The sequence below is a fragment of the Triturus cristatus genome, chromosome 7 (genome assembly GCF_964204655.1).
Source record: "Triturus cristatus chromosome 7, aTriCri1.1, whole genome shotgun sequence".
Taxonomy (NCBI): Eukaryota; Metazoa; Chordata; class Amphibia; order Caudata; family Salamandridae; genus Triturus; species Triturus cristatus.
The window spans coordinates 1694406487-1694420590 of record NC_140590.1 but is presented as its reverse complement, the minus strand read 5'-3'; the positions used below and the strand labels follow the sequence as shown (position 1 = coordinate 1694420590).

At 52.3% G+C, this 14104-nt stretch overlaps 1 protein-coding gene across 1 annotated transcript in view; it reads left to right on the top strand.

Moving 5' to 3' along the window:
* Positions 1-14104, top strand: part of LOC146812790 (uncharacterized) — a 266004-nt gene that overhangs the window by 109258 nt on the left and 142642 nt on the right. The window contains exons 20-23 of the mRNA XM_085619906.1: positions 3158-3337; positions 3756-3890; positions 12450-12593; positions 12954-13183. Coding sequence (XP_085476032.1) covers positions 3158-3337; positions 3756-3890; positions 12450-12593; positions 12954-13183 — 689 coding nt within the window. The remainder of the gene's footprint in view (positions 1-3157; positions 3338-3755; positions 3891-12449; positions 12594-12953; positions 13184-14104) is intronic.

The window sequence follows — 14104 nt, the reverse complement described above, 5'->3', positions numbered from 1 at the left end:
CAGAATAAAGCACAGGGATCACTGTGTAGCTAATGAGCAAGAAACTTCTCTCTTAAAACAAAGGATCGCAGTCAATTTGCCATCCACTCATTCCTTTCCATGCCATGCTGCACCAGCTAAAACAGTTTCCCTTGTAACCAGCAATGTAAATTAATAATGTCTTAAAGTGTTTTAATTATGTTAACATGGAACACTAATGTAAATCGATGTCCAAGATCATCCACACTGCATGTTGTGGTACACTGTTAAATCCACTTCAAAGTGGTCAGCTTCTGATCCATCCCCAACGTTAGATTTGCACTTGGTACTCTGAAGGTAACTAAAAGTAAGTGGATTACCTCCAGAGTTTCTAAACGTGCAGGGAGAAATTGGCAGTTCCATTGATTTTGGAAAATGCTTAGGGCCTTATTTCGATGTCGGGTAGACTTGCGTCTGCCTGATACCGTTGTGGATAAGGGTTGACCGACCTTCAGTCGGCGGTCCCGACCGTAGAATTTTCATGTGCAGTTGCAAGCTCCCTTTTCTGTATGGGAGCTAGTGCTGCTGTCAGAAACCGGCCGCAGCACAAGCTCCCATACAGAAAAGAGATTTTGTGTTCATTCCTGCACTGCGGGGCAGGCACCTCACAGTGCCTGCCCCAACCGGAGGCCACTGGCTGAAGGGGGCCCAGCTAGGGGCCCCCAAAGTCGCTTCCAACAGGGTATCCATGTTGTAAAGCCCAGCATTGAAACCCTGCCAGAAACGTACAACGTAATGCAGACTGCTTAAAACGCCATCCATAGGGATTACGTGCCAGTTCCGACTGGCAGATTGGCTCCTTGAGTCCATTTGAAGCCAGCCGAAATGTCTGGCTGGTTTCAAAACCGACAGCCTCCATTGTAATGAGGCGGTCTGTTTTGAAACCGCGATGAGGCTCGGAAAGCACCGCACTGTGTTTGGAGGCTTTCCGAGCCTCATCGTAATGAGGCCCAAAGTTTTCTGGACAGAAGACCGAGCCCTGATCTGTGCATGGTATATAGGTATTAATGTAAAGTGTATTACAACACTCTGGTCTGCATATACTAATCAAAAGTTGCTCTACAAATCTGCCTTCTTTCTGAGAGCTCACCTTTATTTCTGCTTGTTGGAAACCCACTCCCACACTAGAAGGGGTGGTGGTGGTCTTCCGGACACACTGTGGTAGCTTGGCTCGAGTGGTCAGGAATCAGGCTCCGTGCTAAGCATACAACATACCCAAACAATAACCATGCGTGCATCCGTTCCAAAAACGACTCTACACCGTAAAAATTATGAAAATAACTTTCTTTATCTGCTTTTTCTCTTAGTTGCTGATTGGAGAAAATAAATAACAATCACAATATACAAACTTTTTAGAAAGTGCAGGACAAATAAATACTGGCTTAATGATTCAATAAATAGGGGTGATCATAAATACTGAAGGCATAAATAAAAGTGCAATACAGACAGGCAATTAAATATTCTGAGGCAATAAATACTGTAACCAATAAATATTGTGCATCAATAAATACTGTGGACCAATAAATACAGTGGAACAATAAATAGGTTAAATACAATAAATACAGTGCCCCTAATAAATACTTAAAAGCTGACAGTGACACTCATGGATTCAGATCACTTTTGAATTCCTAAGGGCTGATTTGGCCCAGGCACAGCTTGTGGGGATGTGGAAGGCTTGGGGGTGTCTACTCCCTGGCTTGGTCAAGGCTGAGGCCTAAACTGCGGTAGATAAAGGGGGAAAATACCAGAGACCTGGCTCTCTCTCTCCACACAACTTCTCTAGATTAGTCCCAGTTCACCCCTGGCACAGTCAGGTTGGTTCCAGCACCTCCCTAGCCCCTTAGAGCAGTCTCTCAGGTCTCCACAGGGCCTTAGGCGCCCTCTACTCCACTTACTGCCCTTTTTCTGATGCTCCGACGCCGCTGGAGTCGTATCGATGCCGTGAGGCGGTTCCGGTTCGATGTCGGCGGCCTCGGCACAATGTCAGTTCTTTGACGACGCCGGCAGGCGGATCCGGTCTCGATGTCAGCGGCCTCGGTTCGATCTCGACCTCCGATTCGATGGCGTCAGGCAGTCTTACTCGGTGTCGACTTCGGGCGGCTCCGGTCCGATGGCGACCTCGGCTTCGATGACGTCGGCCGGCCTTGCCTCGGTGTCAACTTCCGGCGGCTCCGGAGTGCGATCCTCACTCCCGACCTCCGGTGCTCCTCACAGGTTTCCGGCGACTCCGGAGTGCGACCTCCACTCCCGACCTCCGGCACGATTCTCACAGGTTCCGGCGACTCCGGAGTGCGATCCTCACTCCCGACCTCCGTTACCCTTCACCTCGGTCTCCGACGACTCCGGAGGGCGGACTTCACTCCTCCGATGACGCCGCTCACTCGACCTCGGGTGACTTCCTCCTCGACCTCTGGTATTCCTCACGACCTCTGACGGCGCCCTCTCTCGACCTCTGGCGGCTCCGGGTACGACGTCTGCTTTTCCAGTCAGCGCCGCTTCTCCACCTCGGGCTCCAGGTCTTAGGCTACTCGACGTCGGACTTCAGGGAAACCAGCTTCCAGGTCAGGATCTTGCTGTTTTCTTGTTTCTAAGGCCTGTTCCTGCTGTCCAGGTCCTCAGGATGGTTTTTCTGACTTCTTCCCACACAGGGCTCTAGGCTGGGCTCCGTCAGTAGGGACTAGTATCAAGGGTGGGTTTATGGACCCCACTCCAGGCACAAGTTTCCACCCCTGCTGCTTCACTCCTTCCTCCTTCACGTTTTTGCTGCTCACTCCTCACCAGTCAGGTGCCAACTGCCAGCTCCAACTGCCAACTCTCTGTCTTAGCTTCCCAACATTCTAAACCGCCTCCAACTGTCACAGGGTTCTGGAATGTTCTGGAAGGTGCTGGTAGGTTCCAGTGGATGCTGGTGATGTCACAGGTGGCCACCATTTTGTGCTCCAGGCCCTCAGACAGAAGTTTCAGGGGTAGCTAAAATGGCTCCCTGAATCTGCAGCAACACTAAAAAGTCTGGTGGTTCCCAAAAAGGAAAAATTCAAACCGGGTTTGAGGCAAAAGTGGGACAAAATAAATAATGATGAGGAGGGACCACCCAAAGGGCTGACAGGTCTAACACTGCTGTTCTAATTTCTTCTCATAGGACATTCTGCAGGAACAGCGTGATGCAGAACGTGCAGCCGCCAATGCCTACTTGGCAGAGCGCGAGAGCGAGCTCTCAAGAGGATTTGAGGAGGCTCTAGAAAAGATGAGAGATGCCAACAGTGCTCTGTGGATAGAGAATGAAGCTAATCTCTCCAGAGCAGAGCAAGACCAGCAGCAGGTACTGTTGCATTGCAGTGACAAGCCCATGTATCCATTGTGTCATCATCCTTACCATTGTATTAAAACACATCACGTGGTATTGGACACCCAAAGCAGGGGGACGTTTGGAACTGGAATGAGGGAGGGAGGGATAGTGTTCATAAGATATGGAGGTCGCCAGAAAGATGGAGCTGTATGGAAAGCTGGGTAATGCCATGAAGGACTGGGGAAGCAAATAAGTTTGAGGGGGTATTTTTCTGTGTCAACAGGAAGCATGCTGTGAGTTGTATCAAAGTTTCATAAAGTCCATTATTTATTGAATGTTTTACATGCTTTTTTTTTTTTTTTCTGAAGACAAATCTGTTTATTACATTTCTTTTCTGTTTCTCTCTCAATCCTGTGGTATACACTCCTTGCATCCCACCTCCATTGGTCAGGCTCTTCTTGCAAAAGAGGCTGAAAAATCGTCTATCATGGAGAGACTGCAACAACTTCAGAAGGAACTGAAGGAAACAAAGGAAATCTTGGAACTGCTGCAACAGGAAAGCCAAAGCCGTCTAGAAGAGGATCAGGTATGGTGGGAGAGTGGGGAAGTAAGAAAGAGAGTATCAGAACCCACAAAGTGAAACCTATGGGCTGTTGTTATTAGAGATGTACGAAAGTCACATAATTAGCTTTTGCGAAATTTCAGAAAAATGTGGTAAAGTTATGAGTAGTTGTGGGAAATGCAAATCCATTATTTAACGCACAACATAAATTACATTTTTGACTCAAGGACACATGCTCTAAAAAAAACAAGCACTGGCATAGCCAATAGGTCTCGCTTTTGGGACCTCATAAGTGTTTAGCCATGCAACAGTTGCATAACTAAATACTTTTTAGGTCCCAAAAGCGAGACCTATTGGCTATGCCAATGCTTGTTTCTGTTTATTACTGCTCTGTAGTAATGGCGGCGCACGGGTGCCACCATTACTACATAGAAGTAATAAACATGAGGGGAAAAAAACTGGCTCACGGAGAACATCAAAGCGGCCGTGAAAGTGATTGCGATCGCAATCAAACATCAAAGCGGCCGTGCGGCCGCGAAAGTGAGGCGCACATGCACTGTAGCTCTAGGCTACAGTGGTAGCACTTTTTTGAGCCCTCACAAAATGTCTCGCCAGACCAGCGCATGCGCTGGGTCAGGCGAGACCTAAAAAACACTGAAACACAATTGAAGCGAACAGCATCTTTCGTTCTTGTTGTCTGCGTTGTTCCCACGCTATAATTTTGCCGCAGACTGCGGCGTAATTATACTACGTGGCTTAATTGCGGAGTTTCCGGAATTTCATGTAACTAGCATGGCACGAAATGTCTGGAATTACGCCAGTGTAATTTAAATTTTACCCAGGCCTAATTGTTGTATAAAAATGTGTGATTACTTCTGCATCTTAGAATCATCACTGAAAATCATAAACATGGGATATTCCCACCTTCAGGGACCCTGGCACACTTCTCTTCATCACTGTTGTATGAATATATTTTGAACTGGAAGTAGAAACTTCACATTTCCAAAACATAGGTGTCAACTCCATAGTAAAAATAAAAAAGCCTCATTTATTGATTCCCACCCCCCTTCTTCCCCAACGCTCGTTGGCTCTCTGGATTAGTCTGTGTATAAAATAAAGAGTATATTGTAGCAGTATTGGTAAAGGCTATAGGGCTCACCTTTGTGACCTATTGGCCTTCCCATTTATTTTTCGCCATGGTGCACAGCATCCTGGCTAAAGCTTAGAAAAACAAAAGCCTTTGATGAGCCTCCCACGTCATTTTGTAGGCACGTGCACCGCACATGCATACAAAATGATGCAGCCGCTTTTTTCTTTTTTCCATTCAGTTATTTGATCCAAGTTTGATCGTAAATAAAAAGAAAAGGCCTTTTTTTTTTTTAAAAAGTCAGCCACGGGGCAAAAGCAAATTGTGGGAGAACGGGGAACGCAGAAACAATGCTTGCATGGGCAACACTGGGCAGTGTGGGAGAGAGGCGAAAGCTAACTTAAGTTGTTTGACTCTGTCCGGCCGAATGTTCCGGATGGTAAGGATGGGTCTTGTTCACCACGGTACACATGAAACCTCTGCAGGATCTTCTGGTAGGAAAACGTACGTTTTCAACCTTTCACACAAACGTGGTTGACACCCAGCTAATTCTTCCATTTAGTGGGGACTTAAAATCAGACTTTTGTTACCTTGTCGAACTTTGTACAGGTAATCAGTCAGTGGATAACTGAGAGCTGGCTTGGCTTGAGAGAAAATAAAATTGAACTATTTCTTGTTGGTTTCAGGGTATCTGTAAAAAGACTTGCAGGGTAAAGTGGAAATCAGTCTCTCATAGAGTTAAAACCCTTGGAATAACATTTGATACCTGCGGGTCTGTAGTGGACCATGTTAACCTCTTACCTAAGACCTGCACCACTTATATGCCCCACATCGACGTGGTTCGACCTTTCTTGTTTGAAGAGAACAGAACTTGAGCTAGCAGATCTACTGGAGATGCAGGATGCAATAAAACCAATCAAGATGTGCTGTGAAATGACAAGATAATGAATGGCTGTCATTTTCAGTTTTTGAAAGGAAAACCTTGGGAGGCAAAACTATAAAAGGTTTAGGAAGCCCAGAGACGAGCTGCACAGCCCCGGCCGCGTGAGACTGCCGCCTGGAGTCGGGGCCTTCCCTGGTTGACCGCCGCCGATGAGCGCAGTGCATCGCGGCCCGGAGGTGAGAGGACTGGGGGCGGGGAGTCCCCCCCTCCCCTCCCCCCCCCCCCCCCCGGTGGAGCGAAATAGCCGGGGAGAACGGCGGGCACCCAGAAGAGGGGAGGCCTGGCGCCCGTGTGCTGCTGGGGGAGAGAGGGTGAGCCGTGATCATCGGGCCGCCTCCCGGGACAGGTGGCGGCGGGTTGCGTCCCGCAGGAGGCAGCCTGGGCCGGACTTGAGGCGTCGGCCCGGTGGAGCGCCCCCTTATGCCATGGCGACCCAGCGGGGCAAAGGCAAGGACAAGGCGCAGAGCAAGTCGCTGCAGGAGCTGTTTGCCAAGAGCCAGGGTGGAGCGGCCGCGGCGGGGCCTGGGGCCTCGGTGGCTGCGACGGAAGTGATGCGGTCGTCGGGGGCCGGAGACGAGGGATCGGAACCGGTCACCAGGGCCTTCCTACTGTCGCTGTTCGCGGAGCAGCGGGAGGAACTTAAGAGCATGAAGCAGGAACTCGCGGCGGAGCTCAGGGAGGTGCGGAGGGACCTGGACGGCGTGGGAGAACGAGTTCAGGCGGTGGAGGACAGGGTGGACGCTCAGGACACGGAGCTCTCCCTGGTGCATCAAGATCTCCTACGGCTCCATGACCAGCAGGTGGACATTCAATCTCACCTGGAAGACTTGGAGAACAGGTCGAGGCGGCATAATATACGCATCCGGGGGGTGAAACGCAACGCAGAAGCGGGAGACGTCTTTGCCTTCACACGAGAGCTCTTCAATCAGATTTTGGGGAGGCTGGCGGGGACGGCACTCACCCTGGACCGCGCTCATCGGGTGGGCCCACCGCGTCCGGACAATGCCCTTCCGGCCGATATTCTGGTCTGCCTCCAGGACTATGGCACTAAGGAGGAGATACTCCGGAGGGCGCGCTCCCAGCACCCCATCGCCTTTCAGGGAACTTCCCCGGTGCTCTACCAAGATCTCGCAGCGTTGACTCTCCAGAAGCGCAGGACCTTCCGCCCTGTCACGGAGGCCCTCCGTCAGCGGGACATTAAATATTCCTGGGGACACCCATTTCGGCTAATCTTCCGGCACAACGATCGGTTGTACCAGCTACGTTCCCTGACGGAGGCGTGTAAGTTGTTGGACATTGACTGCCCGAACGACGACGAGGAGGCTTCAGCGCCGAGCTCCCAGAGAGTCAGGGATCCGGGCCCAGGATGGACCCAGTTGAAGCAAAGGCGCAGAGGTTCCAGGAGGCGGGGGCCGCCCCCCGAGGAGATCGCGCAGGGTCGTCAGGACGCCATATCCTCGGCGGCGGGGGTGCTGGCCCCAAAGGTTGAGACCCCTTGAGGGGGGTTATCTGTGGACAGCGCCTCTGTTGCTTTCTCTCTCTGTTGTTGGTGTTGCCTCCAGGCGCGTTGGGGCGCCGCTGGCGGGCTCACAGCTGGGTGGGCGGGGAGGGGGGGATGCCTTGGTGAGCCACGTTGCCCCCACTGACTTGGGACTTTCTGATCTTCCTTGGAAGATGGACAATTGGTTCGTTTAACACAGTTGGGGAGGGGGGGGGGAGGGTTTGCGGGGACACTGGGGCTGTTACTCTTTCTTCCTTCTTTTCTTCTTTACCCTTCTCTTTTCTATACCGGGCTCGTAGGGTGGGGATTGGGTGGTTCGGGGTGCCTCTTGGTCACTACGGGATTGTATGTCTATAGCGGGCGCTCCTTGCTGGGTGGGTATGCCTTCCGCAACGCTTAAGGTTCTCACGCTGAATGTCCGGGGCCTGAACAATCCTATCAAACGTAGATCCATTCTCTCCCTTCTGGCGCAGTCAGGGGCTGAGCTATGCCTGCTCCAGGAAACACACCTTCTTTTGAAAGACACGCACCGGCTGCAGTCCCGGTCATTCCCCATACAATTCTTTTCTTGTGACTCCTCTAAGCGGGCGGGGGTGGCGATCCTTCTCGCACCACGGTTCAGGGGGCTGACGATGCACAGGGTGGCGGAGATCAGGGGCCGGTTGCTTGTCTACCAATTCCACATGGGGGACTACACATTCACGGTGGGCTCGATTTATGCACCTAATGACAAACCGGAACGTTTTCTGCAGGCGGCGCTGACGGAGCTGTCGGCTTCCCCGGACCGGAGGTTGCTGCTGGGGGGGGACCTGAATTTAGTCTTCGATAACGAGATGGATCGGTCGGCACAACGTACGGGGCAGGTGGGCGCTCTCTCGCAGAAGGGTTACGCGGCGCTTCAGGAGTTAGCTATGGTGGACCTCTGGCGGGTGTACAATCCCTCGGCTCGGGAATACACACACACCTCATGCGCGCACGGCACTTATGCGCGCCTAGACTACTTCCTGGCCACCCGAGCAATCTGTCAGGAAACCTCTGGGGTGGAGATACTTGCGGCATCTCTATCGGACCACGCGGCGGTGGTCACGACGCTGCGGCTCCCGCCTGTGGGTGGAAGGCGCCGCCAGTGGCGCCTGCGTGACACGCTCCTGCTCCGCCCCGTGGTGGTTAAAAAGCTGCAAGGCGTCATCGAGGAGTATTTGCGCTTCAACGATAACGGAGATACGGCCGTGCACACGTGCTGGCTTGCTCTGAAGGCGGTGGTTCGCGGAGCCATTATTTCCCTCTCCGCGGTCGAGAACAGGGAACGTCAGGCGAAGCGAGCGGAGTTGTCACAGAAGGTCAGGGAGTTGGAGCGCATGCATAGCCGTACGGGAGCCCCGAGGGTTTGGCGGCTGTTGAAGGCACAGAGGGCGCAGTTGGAGGCGCTGGACCGCGACACGGCGGAATACGCGGCATTGCGTCTCCGGCACAGCTACTACGTGGGCGGGCATAAATGCGGGAGCCTATTGGCCCGTTGCCTGCGGGAACGCCGTTCGAGGGAGGGGGTCAAGGCGATAGAGGACTCGAGCGCGGTCCTGCACACGGACGACGGGGAGATTGCCGCAACGTTCCGGGACTTTTATGCCCGGCTCTACGACGCGCAGTCCCTTGAGGACAGCGGGCTGGACGCGTACCTGGACCGTGCGCGTATCGCGGGCCTTTCAACGCCTCAGGCGGAGACGCTGGAATCGCCAATCCGCCCGGAGGAGGTGATCTCGGCCATCTCGCGACTTAAGGTTGGTAAGTCCCCAGGCCCGGACGGCTTTACGGCTTCGTTCTATAAGCAGTTCTGTCCTTTGGTCGCCCCCATTCTTACACGACTCTTCAATTCGTTCGACACGTTCGGAAATTTGCCCTCCGCACTACTCGACGCGGCGATAGTGGTGATCCCCAAACCCGGGAAGGATTGCACACAGTGTGGTTCTTACCGGCCGATCTCCCTTCTAAACGTGGATCTCAAGTTGTATACGGGGATCCTGGCGGCCCGCCTCGCGCCGCACTTGCCCGACCTTATTGATCCGGAGCAGGCGGGCTTTATTCCGGGCCGCCAAACGAGCGACCACACGAAACGGGTCCTGCACCTTATTGAGAAGGCCTCATGCTTCCCGGCCGATTATGCCCTCCTGGCGGTGGATGCAGAGAAGGCGTTCGACAGGGTGCATTGGCCCTATCTGGAGGCAGTTCTGCAACGGTTCGGACTAGGGGACAAGATGCGAGCGCGCATCCTAAACTGCTACCGAGATCCGCACGCCTCAGTCCGGGTTAATGGCCATACCTCGGAGCCCTTTCGGATCTCCCGGGGCACTAGGCAGAGCTGTCCCCTCTCCCCGCTGCTCTTTGCCATGTATATGGAGCCCCTTGCTCAGCACATACGCCACAACGACCGGATCGCTAGGATTCGGTTTGGAGGGGATGTCCATACGATCTGCCTTTACGCCGACGATGTCCTCCTGACCTTCCGAGAGCCGCTGACGTCCCTGGGAGCGATCCTGGAGGAACTTACAGCGTTTGGGGAGGTATCCGGCTTCAAGGTCAACGTTGCCAAATCAATGGCGCTCTCCCTCTCTCTAACGCCGGGAGCGATCGCAGACCTCCGAGCACAGTATCCGGTCCCCTGGTCATCGGGACCAGTCCCCTATCTCGGGGTGCAGCTGACCCCTACGATTCCGGGCATCCGGACCCTGAACTACGATCGTCTCCGCGCCACCGTCAAAACGGATCTCCTTCGCTGGCGACGTTTGCCGCTCTCGTGGCTTGGGCGGGTGGCGGCCATCAAAATGTCGCTACTGCCCAAGATACTGTACGTGTTCCATACGCTCCCCATATATCCGCCGAAGGGCTGGATTAAAAAGGTCCAATCTGACTTAGCTCAGTTCATATGGCAGGGCAGGAAGCCTCGCCTCAAGCGCCAGATTAGCTCTCTTCCGCCGGACCTCGGTGGGGTCGGCGTTCCCGATCTCACACTTTACTTTCAAGCCGCCCAGCTCCGCTACCTGGCGGAATGGATGAGGCCCGACTCCGCCAAGCACTGGCTGTTCCAGGACCGGGCAGTGGCGGGGACGTCTCTGGCCGCCATCCCGTTCCTTCGCCAGGAACAACGGCCCCCCAATCTCTATGCCTCGTGGGTGACTCAGGCGGTGGTGCGGATCTGGGACCAGACCGGGGAGCGACAGGAACTAACGACCTTTCCCTCACCACTGACCCCCCTGTTCGGGAACTCCGACTTCCCGCCGGGGCGGCCGGAGTCATCTTTCCCGGGTTGGCGCTACACTGGCTGCAAGGCTCTGGGGGTGTTGTACGAGGCGGGTGGACTTATCCCCCTGGCCCAGCTGGCCACCGATTATGGGGTCCCGACCAGGGACCTGCTCGGCTACCTGCAGATTAAACACTGGGCCACGCAGCCGCGGTAGAAAAGCGCGGCGCAACGCCGGCTCACGATGTTTGTACGCTGGCTTATCACGCGGAGGTCGGACAAAAAGTTGACCTCGGACCTCTATAAGATGCTCCTTTCATCGCACACTCACTCGTACCACGCAGGTAGGGCACGCTGGGAGAGGGACCTGGGGAGGAATCTGCTCGCAAAGGAATGGGAGGGTTGCTGCTATAGGGCCCGGCACACGGCTACACATACAGGGCTTACCGAAACGTTCACTAAATTGGTGCAATATTGGTATTATACACCAGAACGCCTACACCGTATGGACAGCTCACGCACCGCGGGGTGCTGGAGGGGGTGCGGTCAATCTGGCTCTCTGACGCATATCCTCTGGGACTGCCCCCTGATATCACTGTATTGGCAGCAGATCCTGGACGAGGTGGATAGATACTTTGACACGGAGCTGCCCCGACTACCTGCATACATCATCTTGGGGGTCCCCAACGCCATTACCTACCCCCTGAAGTCCCGTAGGGGGAAACAGATTGCTCTAGCACTGGGGGCGGCCACGCAATGTCTACTAGCCTGCTGGAACACGCCTCGTGTGCCTACACACTTGGAGTGGCTGCACCGCCTCTGGCACATCCTGGGGATGGAGCGTATTTCCTTAACACTGGCCGGTAAGGGTGCCTCATTTTCTGAACTGTGGCAGCCGTTCCGGTCCCTCCTGACCCAGGACTTCAGGGAGCTGACTTGTCCCAGGTACCTACGCCTCCTACGGCTTAGCGCGGACCCGGAGGTGAAGGACATTGCTCAGACAACATGATTGGGCTACAGCCCAGGGGCGGCCATCTGCGCTCGGCCCTCAGGTCCCTGTGTCCCCGAGTTCGGTTCTTCATGTCTTGCTTTTCTCTTCTCTTTTCTGTTTCTTTCTCCACGGGGAAGGGAGGGGTGAGGGGGTCGAGGGGGGGGGTTTGGGGGGGGTTTGGGTTTGGGGGGGGGGGGTTTATCAGGGTGGCGGGCGATAGGCCTCGCGGGCAGTCTTTCGCCGCTCCGAGAGTACAGTGGCGGGGGCGGCGAGCCCAGTTTATCCCGTTCCCGCAGGGGTGGGGGAAAGTGTAATTGCTTGTTGCTATTTCGCCCTCTGTTGAAAACTTTAATAAAAAGATTTAAACCTAAGAGGTTTAGGAAGAAAACAACAAAACTACCAAAAGGAAGTGGGACGGCCTGGATAACAATACGAAAGGACTAAAATATTCCTCTTCTAATTTTGGATCATATGTTGCCTGTATTTGTAGCTGGATATCCTCAAGGCTATAGCACCAGCTTGATGATGGGAAATAATTAACAGCAAGTGAGTCTATAAAGGATTTCAACACTTGGCAACTTACATTTTCTGGCACATAACTTTTTTTCCTTTGACAAAGAATGGAGAGTGGTAATGTGGTGTGGGTGTAGGAGGTTAAACATGAAGAATTTGAAAGAAAACTGGTGTATAGTGCTCGAAAGATACTGGAAGTGGGCAAAATAGATTTAGTAGGCGAGGAATAAGAAAAGAAGTGCTATCATTTGGAAACACCAATATTTCAGATTGATGCCCCACATAGTCAGTTTCTCTTAATATTTCCTTCCAGGCCACCATTGAACAGGTCAGAGCTCAGCTTCACAGTGCTGAGCACAGAAATGAAGAGATGAAACAGCGGAACATGGATCAAGTTAAAGCCCTAAAAGAGGAGGTGAACATGCTACTCCAGGAGCGTGACGCCCTGCAGGCTCAGGTGAGTGGGTCCAGAGATGAGGGAATGGTTCATTAATATCCGTCCTTCTATGGGAGAAAATGTCAGAATATCTCAGCCCTGCTCCGTCCGCTTCACTTTGAGGTGCGGATAGTCACTTTCTTCCTGCTTTGCACACATGTGGCATGCAGCAAACATACATTCTTTAAAATATACAACATCATACATATTTTACAAATTGTTTGCCAATCTGCTACTTGATCTTTTGAAACTTCAAAGTCTTTTGTTTATTTTTCTCTTGAAGATAAATTGCCAAATGTCATGAATCGCACATATAACAGGAGGGTTTATTTAAACATTTATGGTCCACTGCACGCTGGCCTCTGTTTTGCCACCCAATAGGTGCTGGATCTGACTCCTCGGCTGATTGCTACAGAGGATTCACTGCAGATGATTGTCCAGGAGCTGCAGGATACTCAGAAGTATCTTGATGAAGAGCGAGAAGCTGGTGGTCAGAAAGCAGCAGAGGTTGCACAGACCAGACGGGAATTGGAAACAGTCAAGTCAGCATGGGAGGAGGCAAAGAGGCGGCTGCAGGCAACAGTTAGAGCTCTGGAGGAGGAGCGGGAGAGGTGGGTATAGACTAAGAGTCCATTTGCTTCTTCGAAGAGAACAATAAGGGCAGATAATCTTATGATTGTGAGGAGAAGGGAGCGAAAGACCAAGGTTGGACATTATGTATTGGAGCGAACAGAAAAAATATAATTTGCTGCTCTGTAGAGAAGGATAATACTGTTCCGTGAGAAAAAGGAGTGGCTGCAGTTACGGAGGAAGGGTAGATCTTGCGAACCCTTCCATTCACCCTAACAGTTCATTTTTAAAGCGGTCTGTAATTGCAAAAGGGGTTCATGGAGCAGAAAGTGCAGATTGCAATGTGAGTCTTCCACCTAAGCATTCCTTTTCAAAGCTCTGTGTAAATACAAAAGTGAGTTCATGGAGAAGAAAGGGCAGATTGTAGAGGGAGCAGGGAAAGTGTAGGAAGAAATGGATCGGAATTGGAAAAAGGAGAGGTGAGAAGATCGAACAATGAGGCTAGGACTGAGAATTGTTCCATTGGGATTTATGTTGGTGAGAAAAAAATGAAGGCCCTATGCTAGAGAATGAAAGATGTAAGTGAAGGAGAAAGAACGTTGGGCCTGACCTTGTTAGTAAGAGGCAATGGTCCTGTGTGTTTGCTGGAAGTAGTGGAGGGAGAGATGGAGATATAAAAATGTGTTTGAAGGATGCATGGCAAGAGGGAGCTACATTTGACACAAAGAAGCTGCAAAATACTGAAAGGGACACCGGTGTCATTCAAACCTTTGGATGCATAGCATGAGCTGTATGAGCAAAAGAACCCTTGTATTACCGTGGGCGATCATAAATAGAAGTTGCACAGGATAAGAGAAAAATATCGGTTTCACATTCTAATCTTTATCCACATTTCAATGTTGCTTACTCTTTCCCTTCTCTTACGGTCTCTTATTCTTTTATCTGCATCCTCTCTCCTGGTT